This window comes from Poromitra crassiceps, assembly GCF_964638095.1.
Source record: "Poromitra crassiceps genome assembly, chromosome: 2".
Taxonomy (NCBI): Eukaryota; Metazoa; Chordata; class Actinopteri; order Beryciformes; family Melamphaidae; genus Poromitra; species Poromitra crassiceps.
This window is the reverse complement of record NC_139624.1, coordinates 112395219-112422225: the sequence shown is the minus strand read 5'-3', so window position 1 is coordinate 112422225 and position 27007 is coordinate 112395219. Positions and strand designations below refer to the sequence as shown.

The following is a 27007-nucleotide window of genomic DNA, read 5'->3' as shown; positions in this document are numbered from 1 at the left end:
TAAAACTGTCTGACAGGGGGGAGAAAGTACAATCTCCTACCACACACATTACCGTAAGTGACTGTGAATTCAGTCCGAGCGCAACACAAAAACATACCATCATCAAAAAGTACCCGCCGTCTATTTGGGACCGGTGTTTATTTGAAGTTTTACAGGAATTGATCATTGGTAAATTGATAATAATGAGTTGAAGATGAACTCCATATCAACTCATCATTTATTAATCAGTAATTAATTGTTTATTTGGAGCTTATGAACATTCAAACATTTTAGAGTGTTTCCATTACATGTTATTTAAACTTAACTTACCATTAAAAAGAAATGGTTCCTGGTCTTGAAACAGTGAGACTATGGCAATCCCCTAAAGAAGACATATTATACGTCTTAGTTATTCAATTTCAAATTATGTTTTTATTAGCAAAGCTTAACAGCAATTCAATAGCAAACACAATAGAAAAACAGGACAGTTTCATTGAGGCAATCTGTCACTATCTATGGGTTGTTGCAGTCCTGTGCTCCAGAGCATCAGAGGGAGCATCATCTACAGTACATGTCATCTTGGATCCTGACAGCCATCTGTTTTTCTCATAGATTTTCCTGAAAGTCACCGCTGACGTGAATGCAACCAACCGCAAATGTATACAAGGTAAAGAAAGAAAGCCAGAACCAAAACACATTATTTTACTAGTTCCTTCCTTCAACCCTTCACTCTTCACTCCGTTCTTGTTGAGTTGTTGTCTCCCTAGATATCTAGATGTATCTGTTCTACCCCTCTTCTCCTCTACCCCCCTCATAACATGTGTTGTATTGGAGGAAGGTTGCAGCAGATTTCTCTGGCCAGTCTCTTTGGACCCAACATGTCATTTCATATGGAATGACCGGGCCAGTCGGACCCAACATGTCAGTTCATATGGAACAGTCTCTTTGGACCCAACATGTCAGTTCATATGGAACAGTCTCTTTGGACCCAACATGTCAGTTCATATGGAACAGTCTCTTCGGACCCAACATGTCAGTTCATATGGAACAGTCTCTTTGGACCCAACATGTCAGTTCATATGGAACAGTCTCTTTGGACCCAACATGTCGGTTCATATGGAACAGTCTCTTCGGACCCAACATGTCAGTTCATATGGAACAGTCTCTTTGGACCCAACATGTCAGTTCATATGGAACAGTCTCTTTGGACCCAACATGTCAGTTCATATGGAACAGTCTCTTTGGACCCAACATGTCAGTTCATATGGAACAGTCTCTTTGGACCCAACATGTCAGTTCATATGGAACAGTCTCTTTGGACCTAGCCTCAACGCGAGACTCAGTTTTCAGGGCTGGATCTAGAGGGGGGCAGGGGTGGGCTATGCCCACCTAAAAATGAATCTTGCCCACCCAATTTTTTTTTATCTCCCTTTTTGAATTCCAGGCGACCCCACTTAGGGTCGCGACCCGAAGGTTGGAGACCACTGGGTTAGTTAGTTTAGGGCACCTAACAGTAGTTATAGCTTTAATTTGATTTGAGAAATAAGCTCATCTAATGAAAAGACTATTATGGAGTTGATTATTTTAAACTATGGATGAAGGATTGTTATTTATTTTTTAGGGTAACGAAGTCAATCTGCTTTCAAAGTTTTAATTTCAGTTTGAGTTTGAATAAGACTAAAAGTATTTTTTTTTTGTCTTGTAGGTTTGAAGGCTAAATGGCAAATAGTTTTTAGCTATGGTTAAGTCTCACTGCACTAGTCTTTAATTTGATTTGAGAAATAAGGTCATCCAATGAAAATAACTGTTATGGAGTTGATTATTGAAATTATGGATGAAGGATGTTTTTAAGTTTTATGGTAAATCAATCTGCTTTCAAAGTTGTTTTCTTTTCACTTTTAAGACTAAGTCTTGTGAATATAATAACAGTTTTGTAAATAGTTAGTTTGTTAGTTAGTTTGTATGTACATAGTTTGCAAATAGTTTTAATAATATGAGTTTTGTAAACATTGGCCTGTCCCCTGAGTGAAAGTTCATACTTAGGTTACCCACAGCACAATGTGGACACCTAGTGGAACAGTTTAGTGTTAGAATATAATGCAACTTAATCCCCATCACCAAACCGAGAACCTTTGGGCAACCTACCGCCAAAGATGTAACAGGCTAAAAACGGACCTGGTACCAGCTACTGTATGGCATACTAGCTTGTCGGCAGTAATGTTCCAAAGTTAGGCACATTTTTGGCAAGGTTTTTTTTGGTATGGTATTGCTATTTTCATTGCCCCGCCAAAATTTCCAATTACCCACCCAGTAACCTCACTCTAGATCCGGGCCTGGTAGTTTTCAAATCCCGCATATAGCTCAGGAGGTAGAGCTGTCGCCTGGGAATTGGAAGGTTCCCGGTTCGAGGCTGGCTCCTCCCGGCAGTGTGCCGAAATGTCCTTGAGCAAGACACTGAACCCCTAACTGCTCCCGACGAGCAGTTAGCGCCCTGCATGGCTGCAGCTGCCGTCGGTATGCAGTGTTGGGAGTAACTAGTTACTAAGTAACTAGTTACTGTAACTTAACTACTTTTTTCAGTAACTAGTAATCTAACTAATTACTTTTTCAAATTCAGTAACTCAGTTACAGTTACTAAAATAGTAACTGGGCTAGTTACTAGTTACTTTAGGACATGAAAATAACGGACAACTTCAGAGGATTACCCAGTTTCTGATCCTCAGACCTAGTCCGGAGAGAGAGCTGCAGCCAGAGCCCCAGAGGCTAATGACCTTGATAGGCTATAAGCCTCCCCAATAAGCGAAGGTTCAATGCCACACTGTGGCACAGCAACACTAACATAATGTGTGCATTAATAACAATCGAAGCGGACTTTTAAAAGTAACGCAAAAGTTACTTTCCCTAGTAACTAATTACTTTGAAGTAACTGGTAACTTTAAAGTAATTAAATTACCTTTTGAGAGAAGTAACTAGTAACTGTAACTAATTACCAATTTTCAGTAACTTTCCCAACACTGTCGGTATGTGAATGGGTGAATGTGAGGTATTCATGTAAAAGCGCTTTGGGTAGTTGATAGACTATATATAATGCACTCTATAAATACAGTCCATTTACCATTTATACTGTAGTGAGAAATAGACTGCATTGGATTTGGACTTGGATTTATACTAAAATATCAGTTATAGAGCGAGGCCGCGGTGTATGCAGAATGCCGGGTTCCCACGGGTTCTTGAAATCCTTGAGAGTTTGTGAATGTGGGGCATCAAGGCCTTGAAAGTTTTTCAAAATAGACATAAATAGACATGGTTCATTGAAAGTGCTTGAATTTATATATTTTGTGCACAAATAGAAATTGAAGTTATTTTGATATTCTTTTTTAAGTGGTGCTTAACGATAGCGCTTCAAAGCCAGTAATGCACACACGCACATACGCACGCATGCACACACACACACATTCACGTACACACGCGCATGCACGCACAGTTTAAGAAACGTCTGGAAATTTATGGCGAATTCATTTCCTCATTGGCGAGACTTTGGCACGCTATTGTTACAATTCGGTTTGAATGCATCTAATTTCATTAATTAACTTGGCATCGTTCATTGTCTAGGGGTTTCTAATACTACACCAATAACTGTAACATGAAGAAATGAACACTGAAAGGCTGTTTATCGATTGAGCAGGCCACCCACCCAAGGCTTTAGCTGATGCGGCCTCCAGAAGCATCCTGACACTGGGCCATCCCCATCGGTTGAATGCGTGAGGAATCCAAGATAGTTCTCACACGGTCAAAGGGGTCCCATAAAGACGGAACAGGACAAAAGTGAGAAAACAATGGAAAACGAGACATAGACTAGTATAAACTATCCACAAGCTGCGATGTGGTCTTGGCCGCTGTCTTCTGTGTGAGGTCCACTGGGCTCATCACGGCAGCCCCGTGGGACAAAAAGGCACACTTTCCTTATAAATGAATACCCACACACATCAAAGACAAATCAGCCACAACTAATAGAAGTGAATATTATCATATCTATGCGAGAAGGGTGATGACTGTAACAATATGGAGAGAGTGGCTCGACATGTGTACGTGCGCACACACAGTGTCAGAGAGAGGGGAGAGAGGGGGGTGGAGGAGAAAGGTGGGACCTGCTGCAAACCTGGGACCTGCACACCTGAACCACTTCCTTCAACACCTGGGTGTGATTTTTTTTACTCAACATATAGTCTCAACGCCAGACCCATGAGAGTTCTTGCGCTGATACACTACGTTACTGCATGCTGCAGATCTCTCTCTGGGTCTGGGACACTTTCCCTCAGCCGGCTGGGTATGGGAGGGAACCGTTCACTTGACTAGTGATATGCCAGTGATGGATTCAGTCCTCCCCAATCAGTAACGACTGCGATCAGATGACACGGGAGGCGCGGCGCGGTCCTTTTTTCGAACCGCTCTCTCATCGTTGCTACGACCTGTCACTCATTCAATTTCAACCCGCCTTAAAAACCAGCAGTGGCTGTGAAGTGGCACAGACTCATTTATGTAGTATTGTAGCGATTCAATGTAATATTTGAGTCTGGGGAGAGACTACTCAACATGTAACATGTAACAGTTGAGAAGTGTTCACACATTCAAGCCTCTCTCTCTCTTTTTAATTGTCTGAGTTTCTGTAAAGCTGCTATTTCTCATTATAAAATTATCTGTGTTGTAACAGTAATTAACCTTGATCCGTGTCTCAAACTATGCCGTGTTGGGTCCTTGAATTTGAGGGAATTGGGCCTGGAAAGTCCTTAAAATTTGATGTTTAAGAAGGTGTGGGAACCCTGAGATTGGCCTCTTCAAAGGGGAACTAAACCTCCAGAATTGGACTTGATGATTGGACTCGATGATGAGATAAAATTTATTGTCCCAGGAGGGAAATTTGTCTTGGGCAAAAAGTGCTTGTACCAACATCGGTTTAACAGACACAGTAACAGTTACAGCATTGCACTAAAACACAGGAAGAGTGCCAGCTAAGGCACAAGATTGCACAGCCCTATTGCATGGTGTGTTTAAATCATCCAATCCCATTCGTAAGGGAAGAATAAAATAAGCAATAAAACCATAATACCATAAAAATTATAAAAATGATAAAAATCATAAAAATCATAAAAATCAAAATAAAATCAAAATAAAATAAAAATCGGCAGCGGATTAGATAAAAGAATAAAAGAGTAAAAGAATAAACCAATAAAAATAGGATTAAGAGGTAAGAGAATAAGACCAAAGTAAGAGCAGTAAAAACAAAAACAAAAACAAACAAACATAAGGCTTTAAATACCGCTCCTACTTGGAGTACCTACCTAACCTTACTGGAGTGCTACACCTGGGGGAAGAGCAGGCTGTTTGTTCAACAGTGCAATTTAGGTGGGGAGATTGGGATTTAAAAAAATGCAAATCAACGTCTTAACTTGGGACTCAGCTAGGGAGCGGGTCCTAAACGGAGCTTAGACTGACTCTGGGTGGGAAAAGGGGTTCTTGGTGTTGTAGCGGAACATAAATCAACTAATGGGCAAAGAGGCCACTCTCGCTGCATGAAAAGTATACAGTGTGTAGAATTCGGTAAACTGTCAAATATGGAGATTTTGAGTAGAATCCTTCACCAACACTTCTCAAAAGCCTTATACATTGGTTTCAAGCTGGAAAATGTGTTTTGGGGTTGAGTTACCCGTTAATCCAACGCTGACAGCACCTTCTGCGCACCTTAAATTGGACCCCCTGTGTTCCAGAGACAGACGGGGCATCGCACACCAATGGCCAGGGCCCATGCGGTCCCCTAGGGGGCAGCCATGGCAGGGGCTCCTACCAGGTCAAAGGCCTGTGTCTGATCGCCAAACAGTTCTTTGGTCTGCTGATCAAGAGGCTTCATCATGCCACACGCTCCCACAAAGACTTCTTTGCCCAGGTAACCTTGCATTACATTACATTACATTACATTACACAGGTAACCTTGCATTACATTACATTACATTACATTACACATGTAACCTTGCATTACATTACATTACATTACATTACACATGTAACCTTGCATTACATTAGATTACATTACATTACACAGGTAACCTTGCATTACATTAGATTACATTACATTACACAGGTAACCTTGCATTACATTAGATTACATTACATTACACAGGTAACCTTGCATTACATTACATTACATTACATTACACATGTAACCTTGCATTACATTAGATTACATTACATTACACAGGTAACCTTGCATTACATTAGATTACATTACATTACACAGGTAACCTTGCATTACATTAGATTACATTACATTACACAGGTAACCTTGCATTACATTAGATTACATTACATTACACAGGTAACCTTGCATTACATTAGATTACATTACATTACATTACACAGGTAACCTTGCATTACATTAGATTAGATTAGATTACATTACATTAGATTACATTGCATTAGATTACATTACATTACATTATACAGGACACCTTGTATTACATTACATTACATTACATTACATTACATTACATTACACAGGTAACCTTGTATTACATTACATTACATTACACAGGTAACCTTGTTGCAACCCCTGAAAACAGATACAGGTGCCATCCTATGCAGAATAGGGATGCACAATATTGGATGTTTTTGCCAATATCCGATATGCCGATATTGTCCAACTCTTTTGCCCGATTGCCAATACTGATATATGCACAGATTTCAACCTGTACAATTTTGAGGTACTGATACACCTGACCTGAGTATTTACATTTGGCGAAACTTTCTACTTTTCCTCCACCACATTTCAGAGGGAAATCTTGTACTTTCCACTACATGTATATGAAGACTGTAGTTACTACAGTAGTTAGTCTGCAGAATAAGGTTTTACATGGAAAACATACGATAAGCTTGTAAAATGTGTTGCATCGAGTTTAAACTCCCAAAACTATGGAGGATTTAGACCTACAACACTAAACTACTTCTTCCACGTTAATGCATCAATAATTGAACACTGTAAACGTTTGAATGCAGAACCTTGAATGCAGAACCCTGCAGACTAAGTCTGCAGAATAAGGTTTTACATGGAAAAAATACGATAAGCTTATAAAATTTGTTGCATCGAGTTTAAACTCCCAACAGTATGGAGGATTTAGACCTACAACACTAAACTACTTCTTCCACGTTAATGCATCAATAATTGAACACTGTAAACGTTTGAATGCAGAACCTTTTTGTATTTTTCAATTATTGCCAGTTTTACTTAAGAGGATTTGAGTACTTTTTCCACTACTGGTTCTCATCTGTTACAGCAAGCGAGGTCCATGTGTCATAATGTTATGTTCAATTTGTTTGACAGAGACAAATGTTCCAGGCATTTCTGTGGGTATCGTGCTGAATCAATGTTCCTCGGCTGTCAGGGGGTTAGGATGCCAAGGCCCTGGAGTCGCAGATAAAACAGCCATTTATTTCGGTTTGTCAGCTTTTCAAAATGCCTATTCTGTCTCTGTCTCTGCTAGATTGTGTTGCCGGCCAGTTTCGTGTTCCTGGCTTTGGCGTTCACTCTGATCATTCCGCCTTTCGGAGAGTATCCCAGCCTGACCCTCAGCCCATGGATGTATGGGCGGCAATTCACCTTCTTCAGGTGAGCATTGGGCACTAGACCACCCAGCTCCATTTAGAGTATTAGCTACTTTAATGAGATCAATATAATACTTAAGATTTAAGCTAAAATGGCTAAATTGTCTCAAAACAATATATATGTCAGTTGAATATATGATGATTTTTTATCTACAGTAGCTGGCTGTACTTGTTATTATTACTGTCCCTTGCAGTAATGAGCGTCCTGTGGATGCTCAGCTGAGATACTTTGGTGAGGTGTTGCTGGACAAGCCCGGTTTTGGGACTCGCTGCATGCTGGATGAACCGCTGGAGTGAGTAACCCAACCAAAAAGATTTGACATATTATTATTACAGATTTGAGTTCCTACAAACTTGCTGATCTGTGCCACAGTCAACCCCCTCCCTCTGTCCATTCCTGGTAGAGAGTTCCCATGTAACAACATCACCACAGAGTGGGAGATGCCCCTGGTGAACCCGACCCTGATGGAGTGGCTGGCCGGCCCAGAGTGGAGCTTCAGTAGACCCTCCCCACAGTGCCAGTGCAGCACGCTCAGGAGGCTCACCATGCTGCCTGTCTGCCCGGAGGGGGCTGGAGGCCTGCCACCTCCACAGGTTATGTCCATAGTAGGCCTATGGAGTATGTAGTATGTACATACAAACACATACACACAGTTTACCTCTCACACTGTATTTATTTGTTTATTATTTGTTTATTTAAACGGATCCCCATTAGCTTCTGGGGTCTTCCTGGGGTCCAAGACATTAAAATACATTTAATACAATAATAAAACGTTATCAGTGTATTACAAAGAACTAATAAAAATTTGGGAGGGGAAAAAAAAAAAAAAACATTTTTTACAAAACTCTGGTATTGCATTAAAAAAAAGCAACAATAAGAATACAACAGATTAAAATAGCACTATGTATGAGATGCTTACACATTCAAATGTTATGAAACCCTCAGTGGTGGGAAGAATACTATCCTACTCAAGTATATTTTTTCACAAATACAAATAAAAGAACTGTCGGAGAAAATCGACTTCACTAAAAGTAAAGATTAAGTTATTTGATGATTTATTTGTGTTACAACTTTTCAATGTGATTCTAGAGGACAAAGTTCAAACTACATTATTATTAATAATTTTTTTTTTATACTTTTCTTATAAACATGGACATGCATTAGACCATAGTGGAACAAACTGCATTATTTTAATTGGAGATTACAATATAAAGTGCACAAAAAAGCAAAGCCAGATCACCAATCTGATCACCAATATGACACGTTTCTGCTGAAATGCTCTTGTATATACCACTGAAAACAGCTCACATTCTCTCACTTACTCAAATGCACTGAAATCACTTATAACTTTACAAATATGTATGTCTGTTGAACTTACATGCTTGGAGCAGCATATTACACGACTTGTGTAGGCCCACCATTGCTGATTAGTGTCTCATGGAAGATTTTTTCCCCCTCACATTTTCCTCCAATTGTACTTTGCCAATTCCCCCTGCTGTCCTGGCCGTTGCGCCACCCCTTCTGCCGATCTGGGGAGAGTTGTAGACTAGCACATGCTTCCTCCAATACATGTGCAGTCGCCAGCCGCTTATTTTCACCTGGCAGCGAGGAGTTTCACCGGCAGGACATAGTGCGTGGGAGGATCATGCTATTCCCCCCAGTTCCCCTCCCCACAAACAGGTGCCCTGACCGACCAGAGGAGGTGGTAGTGCAGTGACCAGAACTCATACCCCACCGGCTTCCCACCCACAGACACGGCCAATTGTGTCTGTAGGTACATCTGACCAAGCCGGAAGTACCGCTACCAGGAGTTGAGTGCTTTTTATCTCTACAATACCCAGACGCCACCTTTATTTGATTTATGTGTTGTTTTGTACATCAGAGAATCCAGTCAACAGGAGATGTTCTCATGGATCTCACAGGCAGGAACATCTCCGACTTCCTGGTGAAGACCTACCCTAGCCTCATCAGAACTGGGTATTGTATCTGCAGTATCCCCAATTTTACGAAAATCATATGCAGATATAATGTAAAATTAAATTAATGTGGCTGTCTCAAAAAAGGTAGTACAATAGATCATCCAAAACCTTTATTATAGCATCAGAGCAGTGTTTTATAGCAGTATATACCATCTGAAAGATGGGGTGAACTGTATTTTTTAGTAGGAAAACTCTTATCTACCATCTTTCACCCGGGATGTGCATTTTTCCTTTGAATTGAATGTATTCACAGTCTATCCCCATGATGCTTAATGTTTTGTGTTTGTGATCACAAAAAAGTATTTTCTGAAGGTTTAATACCTGTAGTCTATTCTATTAAACCTTCAAAAAGACTTTTTTGTGTGCTGGCGTTTCCTACTGTGACTTGATATTGTTTGTGCCCTGCACCAAAGTTATATATAATGTATATATTCTTGGAGTGTGCTCACTGTTCACTTTTTCCCTTGTGCTTGTTGTGATCTCTACTCCTTCCAGCTTGAAGAGCAAGTACTGGGTGAATGAACAAAGGTACTTTCAAAGTTCTATTGAATGACTATCTGATTGCATTTAGATTAATGGATTATGGATTAATAATATAATACATACATACATAGGCTAGCTGTCTTATATTTACTTTATACAGTATTACGTGCAATGTTGCAGTAACGATTTACCAGTAACTCATTACTGTAATAGCATTACTTTCCCCAGTAACGAGTAGTGTAACAAATTACTAATACAATATTGCAGTTACAAGATCCAATTTTGGCACCTCCCTCCTATAGCAAAATTGTGCATTTTGGGTAAAAACAGCGCAGTTGATGACATTATGGGCTGAAAATACTATCCTTGTAAGGGCTAGTGTGTCTATGATGCTGAGTAGTGGGTTTATAGAGACTAATATTGCTCTGTGACCTGTGACCCGCACAAAAGTAATACTTTTTTCTTTTTCTTTCCATTTTACATGTTGGAAAACCGAAAGCAATTATCAGCAAAATGGCACAGAACAAGAAAACAATGTTGCCAGTATTCTCAATAGAATACTTAGCTATGCATTTGTACCTGCTCCCACAATACACCAATATGATAATTCACCAATATGCCCAATGTTACCCGGCTCTCTGGGAGCCGCAAGGAATTGTGGTAAGGCAGTATTAGCCGCATTAGCTTGCTAACATGGGAAAATGCATTTAGTCACACAGTGGTGTTTTGAGCCTGGCAAAGCTTATAGATTGCCAAAGTCACACCATCTTCCGGGTTAGGCATACGAACCAAGGGATTTCATCCGCCATTTACTTTTCCTTGAGTTTTCATAAAATGCTTATAAAATAGTTTTACTTGGTCCAATTTGGGCACCACGGCCCCTATCTTCCCACTGGCCTTAGGCACTAAAGCGATTAGAGCTCTCCTCTGCCATCTCACTCTCTCTCCCCCTCTCTCTCTCTCACTCCCTCTCTCTCGCGCGTCAGACGGGCCGAATGACCAATGAAAAAAAAAGTTGTTATACCGTAGTTTTGAGCCCCTGTCATTCAGAGGCTGTTGATCATCCTACCTGTGCGCTCCCCTACCAAAGCCATACATGTGAAATCTCCCAGCATGCATTGAGGCTAATACATTTCGACAAGAAATAGCAACCAAATCAGCCTAAATAGGCTAAGTGGTAGATATAAATAATATGTATGTTAACACAAGATGCAATTCTGGAACATTTCAATATTGGACAAAATAAAACATAAAAATGAAAACACAACCGTATGTGAAACATATATGTAATCCAGGTGGTATATATATCCCTCGCAAAGTTAACATGATATAGATGAGTGATAGCCGTAACACGGTTCTACTGTGATGTCCGCTCCAATAAGACTTGAATTACTTCACATGTACTTTTACAATAAAAACACATTTATGCAATGACTTTACATAATGTAAGCTATATTTATTTGCATCATTTAGCCTGTGCAGCAGGTCGTCTACAAGTTATAAAACTACCTGCCCTGAATGAGCCGAGTAGGGGTGCTTGTTCACTATTGTGAAAGTTATGTTTACAACATAAAGATCATGGAAATGGATGCTATCAGCAATGTCACCGATAGTTAACGTTCTATATTGTAGGCTACAGGGAGACCGCATCAGCCCTGCTGAACAGATCTGTATTTGCCTGGCTGGCTGTAGGTTGAATTGTTTTATTCAGGCTATGATCTGTGATGTGCTGAGATATCCAAATTGGCATGAAGAGATGACAGCATGCAGCCAAAACCCGGACATGGATCGAATGGATCGGAGCTTCGAAAGGATGAATGTCATTGAGTAACTGCAGTTCACCAATAAGCACAGTTGTGAATAATTCTATGCTTAAAAGGCGTGGTTATAATGCTTAAGGCCGCGTGTAGCGCCGACACGAAAATTAGAGGGCGGACTGTTAGCTCAACGTTACCTCAGGCAGCGGTGTAGCCTCCCCGCTCGGCAAGTAGCATATTTGTTGTGACCAAATATCGCGTATTCAAAGCACTTCATACTCCCAGAGCTGGCGTAATCCATATAAAAAACCCTCATGTTTTACCCGAAATGAAACGTCCAGGTTTTGTGTCGATCGGTGGCTCTAGAACAGCTGGCTAACGTTACAGTGGCTAACCGGAGCTAACGTTAAATTGTGTGTGGGTAAGTCCCTCTATAAACCATAATGTGTCGTTTCACCTTTGATTGAAAAATGCTTCCACCTGATTAAAGAAAACACGTGATTTTATGGAATCCATAAAACATCAGTCAACATCACATAATATATTTTCTTTAATCAGGTGGAAACACACAGACAGATAGCCTAATGGTTTATAGTGGGACAGGGGGACACCTCGGCATTCCGAAATGTCGGCACTCTGAAATACCGGCATTCCGACAAAATTTGTCGGAATGGAGATCTGTCTCGCCATTGCGAAAGAACCCTAACCCTAACCCGGGGGACCGGCTGGAGCTAACCTCTCCCAGCCCCCACGTCTAAACCTAACCTCTCCCACCCCCCATGCCTAAACCTAACCTCCTGCAGACCCTAACCCTAAACCTAACCTCTCCCACCCCCCACGCCTAAACCTAACCTCCCCCAGAACCTAATCTCTCCCACCCCTGTAGGCTAAATAACTCAAGATGCTATGTCGGAAAGGCGGACCTAATATCTTTCGCAATGGCGAAACCTTTTTTGGAGATAAAAAGGGCCGCCTCTCCGAAAGCATCGAAGTCAATGATCGGAATGCCGACACTTCGGAATGGCGAGATGACCCTGTGGGACAGACTTCCCATGCCTGCCCATTCAATTCAATAGAACTCCCCAATGCCAAATTTGTTACAGCTTTGCCAGTAACATGACAGTAAGAAAGGCAGATGTAGTGAGCAAAGATGGATGATTTAACTAATATTCCAGAGCTCTGACCTAACCAAATCTAACTGACATCACCAGGAATGCAAACTAGTCACCTTTAGGTGACAGTCACCTTTTTCATTCCAAAAAAGACACTTAAGTGAAGCATTTCTGAGTGGTTGTATGTCTGCGCTGGTATCTGTCACCTTTTTCACTCTCCATGAGTTTGCATCCCTGCATCACTATTGTGAACACAAAACAAAGAACTTCTGATATAATATGATGAGTGTTTTATTAAAGTGTATCACTCAATACAAAAAATAAAGGCTTTGATAGAACCAAAAGCCTATGGCTCCTAGTCTGCAGATAAAACACATTGACAAAAAGCCATAGTAATTTAGACTCAGGTGTGCATAAACTACAGGTTAATAACTTCCTTTTTTAAATAAAAAATGTGAAATTATCGCTTATCGGACATGAGAAGCAGATATTTATCGGTTATAGTATCGGCTGAAAAAAGCCCCCCCAAAGTCTATAGATCCCCCCAAAATCTATAAATCCCCCCTATCTGAAGAACATAAGGAGGGAATCCCCCCCCCCCCCCCCCAGTTTGCAAAGTGAATTTTAAGCCCTGATAGAACTTCCATCTGGAGGTGGTTTTCCCTCAGTCCTCTTGTCATTTTTTATGAATGATCCGAGCTTCGATTTGTCTTCCCGCGGGTTACCCGTTTAAACAGACGTTGATTCGGGGTTGACACTACCTCCACTGGCGGAACAAAAGGCGTAACAAAATGACACGCTATTTCGTCCTTGTGACATTTAAACAGAAGGTGAGGTGTAATGATGCTACAACGATCGGCTTTCACAGGCTGTGTAAAAGGGGCTAGTGTCTCCTCTGTGGTGTGCAGCTATGGATGTATATCAGTGTCTCCTCTGTGGTGTGCAGCTATGGAGGTATATCTCTGTCTCCTCTGTGGTGTGCAGCTATGGATGTATATCTCTGTCTCCTCTGTGGTGTGCAGCTATGGAGGTATATCTCTGTCTCCTCTGTGGTGTGCAGCTATGGATGTATATCAGTGTCTCCTCTGTGGTGTGCAGCTATGGATGTATATCAGTGTCTCCTCTGTGGTGTGCAGCTATGGATGTATATCTCTGTCTCCTCTGTGGTGTGCAGCTATGGAGGTATATCTCTGTCTCCTCTGTGGTGTGCAGCTATGGAGGTATATCTCTGTCTCCTCTGTGGTGTGCAGCTATGGATGTATAGCTCTGTCTCCTCTGTGGTGTGCAGCTATGGATGTATATCTCTGTCTCCTCTGTGGTGTGCAGCTATGGAGGTATATCTCTGTCTCCTCTGTGGTGTGCAGCTATGGAGGTATATCTCTGTCTCCTCTGTGGTGTGCAGCTATGGATGTATATCAGTGTCTCCTCTGTGGTGTGCAGCTATGGATGTATATCTCTGTCTCCTCTGTGGTGTGCAGCTATGGAGGTATATCTCTGTCTCCTCTGTGGTGTGCAGCTATGGAGGTATATCTCTGTCTCCTCTGTGGTGTGCAGCTATGGATGTATAGCTCTGTCTCCTCTGTGGTGTGCAGCTATGGATGTATATCTCTGTCTCCTCTGTGGTGTGCAGCTATGGATGTATATCAGTGTCTCCTCTGTGGTGTGCAGCTATGGAGGTATATCTCTGTCTCCTCTGTGGTGTGCAGCTATGGATGTATAGCTCTGTCTCCTCTGTGGTGTGCAGCTATGGATGTATATCTCTGTCTCCTCTGTGGTGTGCAGCTATGGATGTATAGCTCTGTCTCCTCTGTGGTGTGCAGCTATGGATGTATATCTCTGTCTCCTCTGTGGTGTGCAGCTATGGATGTATATCAGTGTCTCCTCTGTGGTGTGCAGCTATGGATGTATATCTCTGTCTCCTCTGTGGTGTGCAGCTATGGATGTATAGCTCTGTCTCCTCTGTGGTGTGCAGCTATGGATGTATATCAGTGTCTCCTCTGTGGTGTGCAGCTATGGATGTATATCAGTGTATCCTCTGTGGTGTGCAGCTATGGATGTATATCAGTGTCTCCTCTGTGGTGTGCAGCTATAGATGTATATCAGTGTCTCCTCTGTGGTGTGCAGCTATAGATGTATATCAGTGTCTCCTCTGTGGTGTGCAGCTATAGATGTATATCAGTGTCTCCTCTGTGGTGTGCAGCTATGGATGTATATCAGTGTCTCCTCTGTGGTGTGCAGCTATGGATGTATATCTCTGTCTCCTCTGTGGTGTGCAGCTATAGATGTATATCAGTGTCTCCTCTGTGGTGTGCAGCTATGGATGTATAGCTCTGTCTCCTCTGTGGTGTGCAGCTATAGATGTATATCAGTGTCTCCTCTGTGGTGTGCAGCTATGGATGTATATCAGTGTCTCCTCTGTGGTGTGCAGCTATAGATGTATATCAGTGTCTCCTCTGTGGTGTGCAGGTATGGAGGTATATCAGTGGGAGGACAGCTTCCTCTTTTAGAGGTGGAGCCTAAGACCATCCAGGATGTAGCAGTTCAGCTGGGACGACTCTTCAATGTCACCGGGGTATGCCATTACCAACCCAATCACTAGAATAAAATGTCTGTATTGGATGCATGGATATGTACAAATTCAACATATAGAGACACTGCGGAGCGCGTCATCATTCAGAAACCATGCCCAAAACAGGGGGAAACAAAAACTCCCCCCCAATCCTGGCATTCTCCTATGTCGCGTGCATGGTCGTGTATCATATATACAGAAGATGAACACTCCAACTTACTTCCTTGACAGGTAGATCAAAATTTTTCTTCTTGCCAATTCTCAATGGCTTCCTTGTTTTGCTCGGGAGTACAAAAAAAACGTTAATTGGTGATTTTTTACATTTGTTGTCTGCGCACAACAGCTTTTAGCTATGTTTAGTTCAAGGAAAATGACGCTGGTGTATGGGAGTGAGTGGAGAGCTTTCCCCCGTGATGGACGTGGCCTATTTCATGCAGTGTCTCTATAGACGTATCTAGAAACATGATATGCAACGTATTTTGGTTCAGAAGCATGATATTCTATGTATCCGTGGATTGCAGAAATGTACAATGCCGTCAGCTTATTCTGCCGACCAGGCTGGGCTTTACAATTCTGTTTGTGCATGTGAGTGAGATTTGTGTGTGAACAAGGCCATGTGTGCATGTGCATGTGTGTACAAGTCACATGCTCTCGCCTTCTTGGTAACTTTGCCCTTAAGTGATTTGTCTTGGAACATCTCGGTTGCAGGGGAAGTACTGCAAACAAACACTGAAGGACATAAAGACGTTCCTCAGGTACATGGGGACGGAGAACAACGTCAAGGCAAGTGCAATAACTCTTCACCGACCTGAGGAGACCTCTAGAGCAGGGGTGGCCAAACTACGGCCCGCTGCCCGTTTTTAAGTGGCCTGCCATGAATTTCGTTTTTTTTTCAGGGTTTTTTTTTTACGGAAAACGAAAATGAAAAAACGAAAACGTGGAGAAAAAAAAAGGAAAAACAAAACAATTAAGAAAAACAAACGGAAAAACAAAAACAAAAAAAACAGATTCCCCCCATTTCGTTTTTTCAATTTAAAACCATTGAAAATGGGTTATACTTGAGTACCCTGACCTGGTCTATTTATTTTTAAACATTTTTAATACTGAATGAATGTTTAATACTAATGTTATGTTAAATTATCTGTCTTAACCTCTTGGCACAGGAAAAGAAAATTTGAAAACATACAGAAATACCCATTGTAATAGGTGAGCACATCAATAAACTATGTGTCATATATTTATTTAGGTAGAAATAACATTTTTGATGGCACAAGGGTTTTCTGGTCCAATTTTTTTGCCGCAAAAACTGCCGCGCTTAATATTGTTTGGCCAGCGACTCCTTATATTTTTCTGTATGCGGACCACAACCAAAAAAGTTTGGCCACCCCTGCTCTAGAGCATTGAGTCTCAACCTTTTTCAAGGAGCCCTAATACAGTCTACATTAGAGCCACAGACCCCCATTTGACCCCAATATTTTTGCTGTCAGATATGATTTTGTCTGTATTGTAGGTAGAGAGATAACTGAGAAACTATGATCAAAACAGTCATTCTTCTACATTCTCTAATTGTGTTAACGTCTTGTAAATGAAATAATGCTCCAGTTTAACAATTCATCAGTTTGCTGGGAACCCCCTGGAACCTCCTCATGGACCTTTGGTGGTCCCCGGACCCCACATTGAGAACCACTGCTAGAGTTTAGGGGCCCTATCTTCGGACGGCGCCATTTTAACGCCAGCAAATAGCTGGTCTTAGCGCAAACAACCCCACTACGCCGCCTGAGCGCAGACTGCATTCTCCATGCAGTACAGGAAATCCTTGCTTGGATACATTTACGCACGGCATAGATGTCACTCTCCTCGCGCCTGCACACAGTCTTCTCTCCTCAGAATGCCACGTTGAGTTTCAACTATAGCCTGCATTGCAGAAAAAACACACCTTGATTTAAAAATGAGAATTCGTTTGTCATGGTTTTATTAGGCTACATAATTCCCGAACATACAGGTCTGTGGTGTAACATTAGATTACTTTAGGTAGGAGAGGGTAGGAGAAAATAAAAAGCAAATGATCTTTTCCAACCATTATACGTTTAATAGCACCGCAATAGCCCTCTCCACTTCCCTCGTCGGGGGGAGAGAGAGAGAGAGACACGGGGCATTTAAAACAAGTGTCGGGGATGTTATCATTGAATCCACTGTATGCAATTTCACTGGGGTTATGTATGTGTATGCATTAGCCATTTATATTGTATTAATTTTAAGCTTGTATTAACTGGCCTCTTTGCATACTTCACTCCAGTCCTCCAAAGATATGTCCCCATCTATATCATCCCTCCATGCATTCAGTTTTGACTCTGATGATTTCTGAGCTTCAAACATAAGCAAATCATCCAAAAATAAAATCAAACGTTTACGAGGACAGTTTCCTATAATTGCTAGTTCTAAAGAAGAAAGGGTCGGCATGGCTAATGAGTGGGTTTGCGAGGAGGTGATAAAGTCAAGTGTCTAAGATATTTATAAAAGTTTTTTTTTGTTATATCATATTTAGCTAACAATTCTTCAAAAGACATAACTTCCCCATCTTTGTACATATCTTGCATTTTTCTCACCCCCTTTTCAGCCCATACCCGGAAGCCTACATCGGATGTTCCTGGTGAAAAATGAGCGTTGCCCCAAATAGGACTAAAGCAACACAAGGCAGTAGTTACACTCATATATTTTCGAATATCATACCGTACCATACATTGGTCACATTCAAAACAATAGGATTAGTTGTTTTCTTTTTCCGAAATTTTAGATCTGCTGCGTGCATAATACAAGTGCAACGGTAAGTTTGGACTGACAGAGCAAGATTCTAAACCCATCCAAGCAGAAGGATTCACAGAGGAAAAATAAAACATAATAGAACAATTGAACCGCCCAGTAGTATAGACGGTTTTCACCAGAGCGCAACCCCACAGCACTTACTTTTTCTCAGCATTCGGCAAACTGCAGAAATATTCACTCGACATCGTTACTTTTGTTTTCGCCGCTCAGCTGTATAGACGGTTTTCACGGAATGGTCAGTCCTGCACTTGAATGTTTTTTTTTCTTTTATGTCCATAGCAAACACTGCAACAGGAAGTGAGCGGGGGTTCAATTTAGAATGTTTTTGTTGTCAAGTTAAAACCGTCTATAGCTGAAGATGTGGGCATTGAAGCCCTCCTCTGTCATACGGCAGGTATAGTAAGGATAGGCGTAGTCTGGGACGTTTGTTTTGCCAAATAAACTTAGTAAATACTTTCTTGAGTCTACTGGGCGAGGGTGTATGATGTTGACAGACCCGAAACACCTTACGACCCCAGCTAACATCACTGATGCATGCGTCCCAGCACATGCTGTAGTATGTATTTTAAACATAGAAGCCTGGCTCCCCTGGCCTGTGACACTTAGGAATAGACTAGGTGACAACCAAGTATAGTTTGGTGACAAGCTGGAGAGACAGCTGACGGTCGGAGAGACCCCAGCCTGGCTCTCTCGTGAGGGAGAAATCCACAAACGCTACGGATTAGCCTCCTGAAAATCTGTGCAAAGATCGGCGTGGCCTGGGGTCCTTCAGGCTAGAGCGAGGTGCTCGGCGCAGGCGAACGACGTGCAGCGCACAGGCCTTCTTGAGGCATCCTCTCTGCCCATGGTAGGATTGCCTTTTCCCCGGGAAGGTCTGTTGAGACGAAGGAGGAGCCCGGCCTGGAGTCACCCACAGGGCCTTAGACCCTCCATGCACCGAAGGGTCTTTCAATACTACGGTGTACGACCAGACAGCATGGGAAGAGTTCAAGGCTGCAGGAGACCTGGACGAATATGCAGACACGGTAACAGGCTTCATACAAAAATGCACAGAGGACATAATCCCCCAAAAAATAACCAAAATAATGCCAAACCAGAAACCCTGGATTAACTGTGATGTCCGGGCTGCACTCCACGCCCGGACCACCGCCTTCAAGTCCGGGACGCCAGAACAATACAAGCAGACGAAATACGCCCTCCGAGCTACAATAAAAAAAAGCGCGGAGAGAGTATGGAAGGCAGCTGGAGGCAAAACTGGACTCCAACAACCCCAGACACCTGTGGAGAGGCCTCCACGCTGCCACAGACTTCAAAGGGGAAAAACAGCAAAACGCCAACGCGTCACCCACCCTGCCAGACGAACTCAACGCGTTCTACGCCAGGTTCGACCCCTCTGCCGGAGCGCCTTTGCATACCGCCCCAACAGGAGCACAGCGGATGCAGTAGCACACGTGCTCCACACCGCCCTGTCCCACCTGGAGGGGAAGGACACCTATGTAAGAATGCTGTTCGTGGACTACAGCTCAGCATTCAACACCATAGTACCCTCCAGGCTGGTACGCAAGCTCAAGGATCTGGGACTAAACACAGCAATGTGCGACTGGATCCTGGATTTCCTGACAGACCGCCGCCAGGTGGTAAGGGTGGGCAACCTCACCTCCTCCCCACTGTCCATCAGCATAGGAGCGCCCCAGGGGTGCATCTCCAGCCCCTTCTGGTACGACCTCTACACCCACGACTGCGTGGCGACTCAAACTTCGAACACCATCGTGAAGTTTGCAGACGACACAACAGTCGTGGGGCTGATCTCGGGGGGCGACGAGACGGCCAACAGAGAGGAGGTGGGGGCCCTGGAACAATGGTGCCAGGACAACCACCTCTCTCTGAACATCTCCAAGACCAAGGAGATCATTGTAGACTACAGGAGGGGGGGATGGGCGCACACCCCCCAATCACCATCAACGGCACAGTGGTGGAAAGGGTGGACAGCTTCAAGTACCTGGGAGTCAACATCCACCAGGACCTGACTTGGGCCGGCCACACCGCCACTGTTGTCAAAAAGGCCCAACAGCGAATACACGGTCTCAGGCGCCTGAAGAAATTTGGGCTAAGGCCAGAAATCCTTACGGACTTCTACAGAGGCACCATTGAAAGCCTGCTGACTGGCTGCTTCACCACCTGGTATGGGAACTGTACCACCATGGACCGCAGGGCGCTACGGAGAGTGAGACGCGCGGCCCAGCACGTAACAGGATGTGAGTTGCCAGAACTGCATGAACTGTATAAACAGCGGTGCCTCAGGAGGTCCCTGAAGATCATCAAAGACACAAACCATCCCCACAACAGCCTGTTCTCCCTGTTACCCTCAGGGAGAAGATACAGGGTTCCAAAAGCACGCACAAATCGCTTGAGGAACAGTTTCTTCCCGCAGGCCACGAGACTCCTTAACATACACAAATAGTGTAGTAGCCGTACTGTACCGTACTGTAGCTGCTACCATTACGTATGTCTAATGTTTAATTGTATGTTTAATAAGGAATATGCTATTTGCACCTGTATGTCAAATACGCCGAATTTAAAACGCCGAGTTTAATTGTATGTTTAATAAGGAATATGCTATTTGCACCTGTATGTCAAATACGCCGAATTTAAAATGTTTAAGCACGTCTAAAGTATGCACATGACATGTGCACCTATGTGCAGTGAATATGACACTGTCTCTGACTTGTCTTATCACTATACTGCCTTATTGCTTGTTGTGTCTCTTGTTGTTTTTGCACTCATATGCCCTGTTATATTTGTACTATGTTGTAAACGGAGTCCACAGCACAAGAATTTCACACGTGATACTTGTACCATGGAGTGACAATAAAAAAAAAAAAATCTTGAATCTTGTAGCGCTAACTCTATTGCAGTGGATTGGGCGTGATCAACCCTTCCGCGGGCAACGTTGCAGACAGAGTAGGAAGGCTGATCCATGAGCGGCTGCTCCTGGGACGCAGGTCGGGGTCTTAATCGGCCTCGGCTGGGTCTACTGGGCGAGGGTGTATGATGTTGACAGACCCGAAACACCTTACGACCCCAGCTAACATCACTGATGATGCGTCCCAGCGCATGCTGTAGTATGTATTTTAAACACTTCACAAATAAGCACCACTTTTATTAGGGCTACACGATATTGGAAAAAACTGACATTGCAACATTATATTTTGTTTCTGCGATATACAGTACATTGCAATATGTATATGTGCCAGTTCTCCACTACAGAGTTGGTCCAGACTCCAGACTCTCAGTAAACAGCTTGTTACCAGCTACAAGCCAGGCTAAGCTAAAATAGACTAGCACTAGCACAACTCCAGAGGCATCCCATAACGGTTCGGAGCCACAAAAGCTGGAAAGGCAACATATGCTACTCTTAACAAACCCTTAAATCGGAGAATATTATAGTATGTTATATCAGACAGATATGCATTGTACCTTATTCATGGAAAATGAGAAGCTTGAAAGGTTTCAATTTGTATCATGCAGCAAAAAAGTTGTAGCATGATGTGTTAAGTTAATTTGCCTTACTTCAAGTCAAGTCAAGTCAAGTTTATTTATATAGCCCTAATTCACAAGCATGTCTCAGAGGGCTTCACAGAAAGTATGTCTAGCTGATTCTAGCTAACACACAATAACAAGAATATACAAAATAAAGATAACATTTGAACATTTGAAGAAAACAGGAGAGTGGAGGAGGGAGGGAGAGGGAGGAGGGAGGAGAGGGGGGAGGTGGGGAGAAAATAGGAAATGTGGGGAGGTGGGAGGGCGCAGGGGAAGGAGAGCAGTGGGAATGTGAGAGAGGGGAGAGGACAGAGAGGAGGAGAGAACAGAGAAGGAGAGGTGGAAGGGTACAGGGGAGGTAGAGTAGAGGTAGGGTCTAGGGTGGAGGGAGGGAGGGAGGAGAGGGGGGAGGTGGGGAGAAAATAGGAAATGTGGAGGAGGAGAGAACAGGGGAGGAGAGATGAGGGTGCAGGGGAGGGAGAACCAGGGTAGGGATAGGGTCTAGGGTTGAGGGAGGGGAGGGAATAGGATACGGGCCCGGATTAGGGCGAGGGTGGGGAGAAATGGGAAATGTGGAGGAGGAGAGAACAGAGAAGGAGAGGGTGCAGGGGAGGGAGAGCAGGGGGAATGTGAGAGGGAGGAGAGGGCAGAGAGGAGGAGAGAACAGAGAAGGAGAGGTGGGGGGGCGCAGGGGAAGGAGAGCAGTGGGAATGTGAGGGTACAGGGGAGGTAGAGTAGAGGTAGGGTCTAGGGTGGAGGGAGGGAGTAGGATACGGGCCCGGATTAGGGCGAGGGTGGGGAGAAAATGGGAAATGTGGAGGAGGAAAGAACAGAGAAGGAGAGGTGGGAGGGTGCAGGGGAAGGAGAGCAGGGGGAATGTGAGAGAGGGGGGAGGACAGAGAGTAGAGGTGCAGGGGAAGGAGAGCAGGGGAAGAAGAGCAGGGGGAATGTGAGAGAGGGGGGAGGACAGAGAGTAGAGGTAGGGTCTAGGGTGGAGGGAGGGAGTAGGATACGGGCCCGGATTAGGGCGAGGGTGGGGGGAAAATGGGAAATGTGGAGGAGGAGAGGACAGAGAAGGAGAGGTGGGAGGGTGCAGGGGGAGGAGAGCAGGGGGAATGTGAGAGAGGGGGGAGGACAGAGAGGCAGAGAAGGAGGGGTGGGAGGGTGCAGGGGAAGGAGAGCAGGGGGAATGTGAGAGAAGGGAGAGCAGGAAGTGGCAGGGATTCAGGAAAATAGGGGAGAAGAGGAGGAAGAGGAAGGAGCAGAGGGGGGGAGAATGAGGAGAGAGCAGGAGAAGGGAGGGGGGGGCGGTGGGATGTGGGGGAGGAAAGAGCATGGAAAGAGAGGAGAACAAGAAGGGGGAAGAAGGGAAGAAGCGGGGAAAGGGGGAAAGAGAGGGGGGACAACTGACTACTCTAAGCATTAACCAGAGCTAACTGGGACATAGTATCTAGCTAATCTACAGCCTAATCTGGCCTATCCTACCCTGCTCTAGTCTGATTTTAGCCTGAACACTAACAGGTCAGCCTTAGGCTGTAGCTAATCTATCGCCTACCTAAGCTGTTCTAAACCAACCGGCAGCCCTCGACCAGTGATGAAGAGCACCGATGCCCCCCGACCCGGCCCCCGCCCACATATGGCGTGGGAGGGAAGGCCAGGCCGGGACACAGCGGCACCCCCTCACCCCCAGTGAACGCAAGAAAACCTTTCCACCATATGGATCGCCGCATGGATTGCCCCAGTGACTTGGCTGAGGAGGAACCTTGTGAGGTCGTTGTGCTAGGGGCCAATTGCTGCGGCCCAGGCGGACCCAGCCCCCACGCGACCCGCCCCCCTAGCCCCCAGCCACCAGCATAGTGACTGAGAGCGTGAGAGCAGGCCACGCGGGGGACGGGCCCACCCACCAGGCCACAGCAGCGGACCCCCGTCTGGGGACTCCCCTCCGAGACAGGCCGAGAGATGCCGGGCTAAACCATGCACAGAGTTTCCGATAATGAAACTCTGTGAATGGTTTAATATGGAAATAAAATGTACAAGAGAACAGAAAATTGAAAATGTAAAAAGAGTCCAACAGAAGGGATATAAAAATGTAATTTTTAAATTATCCTAAGATCAGGGAAGGGAGTTGAAAATCTAAAAAGTAGAGTCCAAAAAGAAATAGAAAATGCAGTCTTTAAGTGTTCGTAGGTTTAGAGAATACTAGTTAATTAACTAGGTGACAAAAAGGGTAACAAGATTGGGAGTTCCATGAGGATGATCTGAGGAATCCATGAGTCCGCGTTGGTGACATGGATTAAGAGGAGGGGAGGGGAGGATAGGAGTCGGAGGTGATGATTAAGAGGAGGGGAGGATAGGAGTTGGAGGTGATGATGAGGCGGCGGGGGGGGGGCTGGGGGGGCGCCCCCCCCCTTCCCTTAGGCAGGCAGGTGACCAGGATGATGAGGATAGGGGTCGGTGGTGGTGAAGAGCCCGGGGTGTCAGACAGTAGAAGGAGTAGCGGCAGGTGGCTAGGGCGATGACGGCCGGACCTAGGGCTGCAGCGGCGGGGGTGTACGTCAGGCCAGTGAAGGACACCTGAGGGGGAGAGAGAGAAGAGAGCGGGGGAATCTGCGCAGAGGTGGAACTAACTCTATAGACAACAATAAAATTAGGTCAAAACAAAATTTATTAGGATTTTTATTTTTATTTTTTAGGATGACTAATACTATACTGCTAATTCAGGTCTAAGTACCACCTAACACCACTGTCAATGATTCAGCCCTGTTGATGCGGACCGTAAATCATGACCTACAACAAAATTTATTAGGATTTTTATTTTTTATTTTTTTATTTTTTTTAGGATGACTAATACTATACTGCTAATTCAGGTCTAAGTACCACCTAACACCACTGTCAATGATTCAGCCCTGTTGATGCGGACCGTAAATCATGACCTACAACAAAATTTATTAGGAAAAATATTTATTTTTATTTTTTAGGATGACTAATACTATACTGCTAATTCAGGTCTAAGTACCACCTAACACCACTGTCAATGATTCAGCCCTGTTGATGCGGACCGTTAATCATGACCTACAACAAACAAAACTAAATTAGGTCAAGTCTAAGTTTATACTGATACTGCTGGCTTGTGATTGCCCGCTCAGCAATTCAGGACTAGGTTTATTCACCAGCTATTAGATTTTGTATCTAAGCTACTGGGTCGACTGATGCCATATTATTAAATTAGGTCAAGTATAAGTTTATAATGATATTGCTGGCTTGAGACAGCCCGCTCAGCAATTCAGGATTGTATATACTCAAGAGCTAATAAATATTTCTGGAGAATGACATCATCAAACACAACTATCAAGCACAACCAAATGATTGGGAGAATAAATGGGTTTTGAGTCTAGTTTTGAAGATTTCAATGGAGCCAGCTTCCCTAACTGACAGAGGAAGCTGGTTCCAGAGATGTGGAGCACGGTAAGAAAATGCTCTGCTACCTGCTGATTTTTTCTTAATTTTAGGGACGGTAAGATAATTACCGTCCTGTGAGCGGAGAGTACGCGTGGGAACATAGGGAATAATTAGCTCAGATAAGTACGGAGGTGCGAGCCCATGCAAAGATTTATAGGTTAACAGAAGCACCTTAAAGAGATTAAGACCGGAGTTATATGATCAAACTTCTTAGTTCTAGTTAGAATTCTAGCAGCGGCGTTTTGCACGAGTTGTAATTTATTTGTGCTACAGAGTGGAAGGCCAGAGAATAAGACGTTACAGTAGTCGAGTCTAGATGAAACAAAGGCGTGTATTAAGGTTTCGGCATCCGTTGCATTTAGCAAGGGACGGATCTTTGAAATATTGCGGAGATGAAAGAAAGCTATTTTAGTGATATCCTTAATGTGAGCATCGAATGACAGAGTAGGATCAAAGGTAACACCTAGGTTTTTCACCTTTGAGTTTGGAGTAATTACGCAGTTCTCAATGTTCAGACTAAGATCAGTGAGAAATGGAAGTTGGGTTTTTGGGCCAACAACTAGTAGTTCAGTTTTGTTGGCGTTTAGTCGTAGGAAATTATTTGACATCCAGTCTGTAACAGCGATTAAGCAGGATTCAAGATTAGCGAGTTTAGAGCGATCGTCTGGTCTAATTGGTATATAAATTTGGGTATCATCGGCATAACAGTGAAAGTTAATGCCATATCTACGGAAGATTTCGCCAAGAGGCAGTAAGTAAACTCCAAAGAGTAAGGGACCCAGGACTGATCCCTGCGGTACACCAAACTTCACTGAGGAGAAAGTGGACATGATATTTTTATATGAGACACAGTGTGTCCTATCAGACAAATATGACTTTAGCCAGGATAGGGCAGTGCCCCGGATACCTACGTAGTTAGATAAGCGGTCTAGGAGGATCTTATGATCGATTGTATCGAAGGCTGCGCTTAAATCTAATAAAATGAGAAGAGAGGAGAAATTAGAGTCGGACGCAAGGAGAAGGTCATTGGTTACTTTTGTAAGAGCAGTTTCAGTACTATGGAGTGATCTAAAACCAGATTGAAAGGGATCGAGAAGTTTATTATGTGAGAGGTAGTCAGTTAATTGTGTCGAGACTACTTTTTCAAGAACTTTAGAGAGGAAGGGGAGATTTGAGATTGGCCTGAAGTTGTTAAGAACCTCAGAATCAAGGTTTGGCTTTTTAAGTAGGGGTTTGATTACAGCAGATTTGAAGGAGGTAGGGACAATGCCAGAGGAGAGGGAGCTATTGATAATGTTAAGTAAGGGGGGGCCTAGTATTGGAAGGAGTTCCTTAATCAACTTTGCAGGGAGAGGGTCGAATAAACAGGTTGTGGATTTAGATGAAAGTACAATTTTTGAAAGTGCATTTAGAGAGATAGTCTCAAAATTCGAGAGTATAGTACTCTCGTCTAAGGTTCTAAGGACAGGGCTAGGAGAGGGGTTAGCACCCTTTGTGAGTAATAGAGAGTTGCTAATTTCATCTCTAATACAGATAATTTTACGGTTAAAGAAGTCAAGGAAGTCATTAGCTGTAAATGGAGAGTTTGTATTGGGGGAGGGTTTGCGAGTAAGATTTGCGACCGTGTCAAATAGAAATTTAGGATTATT

General features: G+C 43.6%; 1 protein-coding gene across 1 annotated transcript in view; it reads left to right on the top strand.

Moving 5' to 3' along the window:
* The window catches only part of LOC310771382 (retinal-specific phospholipid-transporting ATPase ABCA4-like), a gene marked incomplete at both ends in the record, with an annotated part of 189101 nt that overhangs the window by 114961 nt on the left and 47133 nt on the right, over positions 1-27007 (top strand). Inside the window, 9 exons of the mRNA XM_083631907.1 lie at positions 592-646; positions 5745-5920; positions 7512-7636; positions 7827-7925; positions 8037-8226; positions 9516-9610; positions 10108-10140; positions 15431-15536; positions 16242-16316. Coding sequence (XP_083488033.1) covers positions 592-646; positions 5745-5920; positions 7512-7636; positions 7827-7925; positions 8037-8226; positions 9516-9610; positions 10108-10140; positions 15431-15536; positions 16242-16316 — 954 coding nt within the window. The remainder of the gene's footprint in view (positions 1-591; positions 647-5744; positions 5921-7511; positions 7637-7826; positions 7926-8036; positions 8227-9515; positions 9611-10107; positions 10141-15430; positions 15537-16241; positions 16317-27007) is intronic.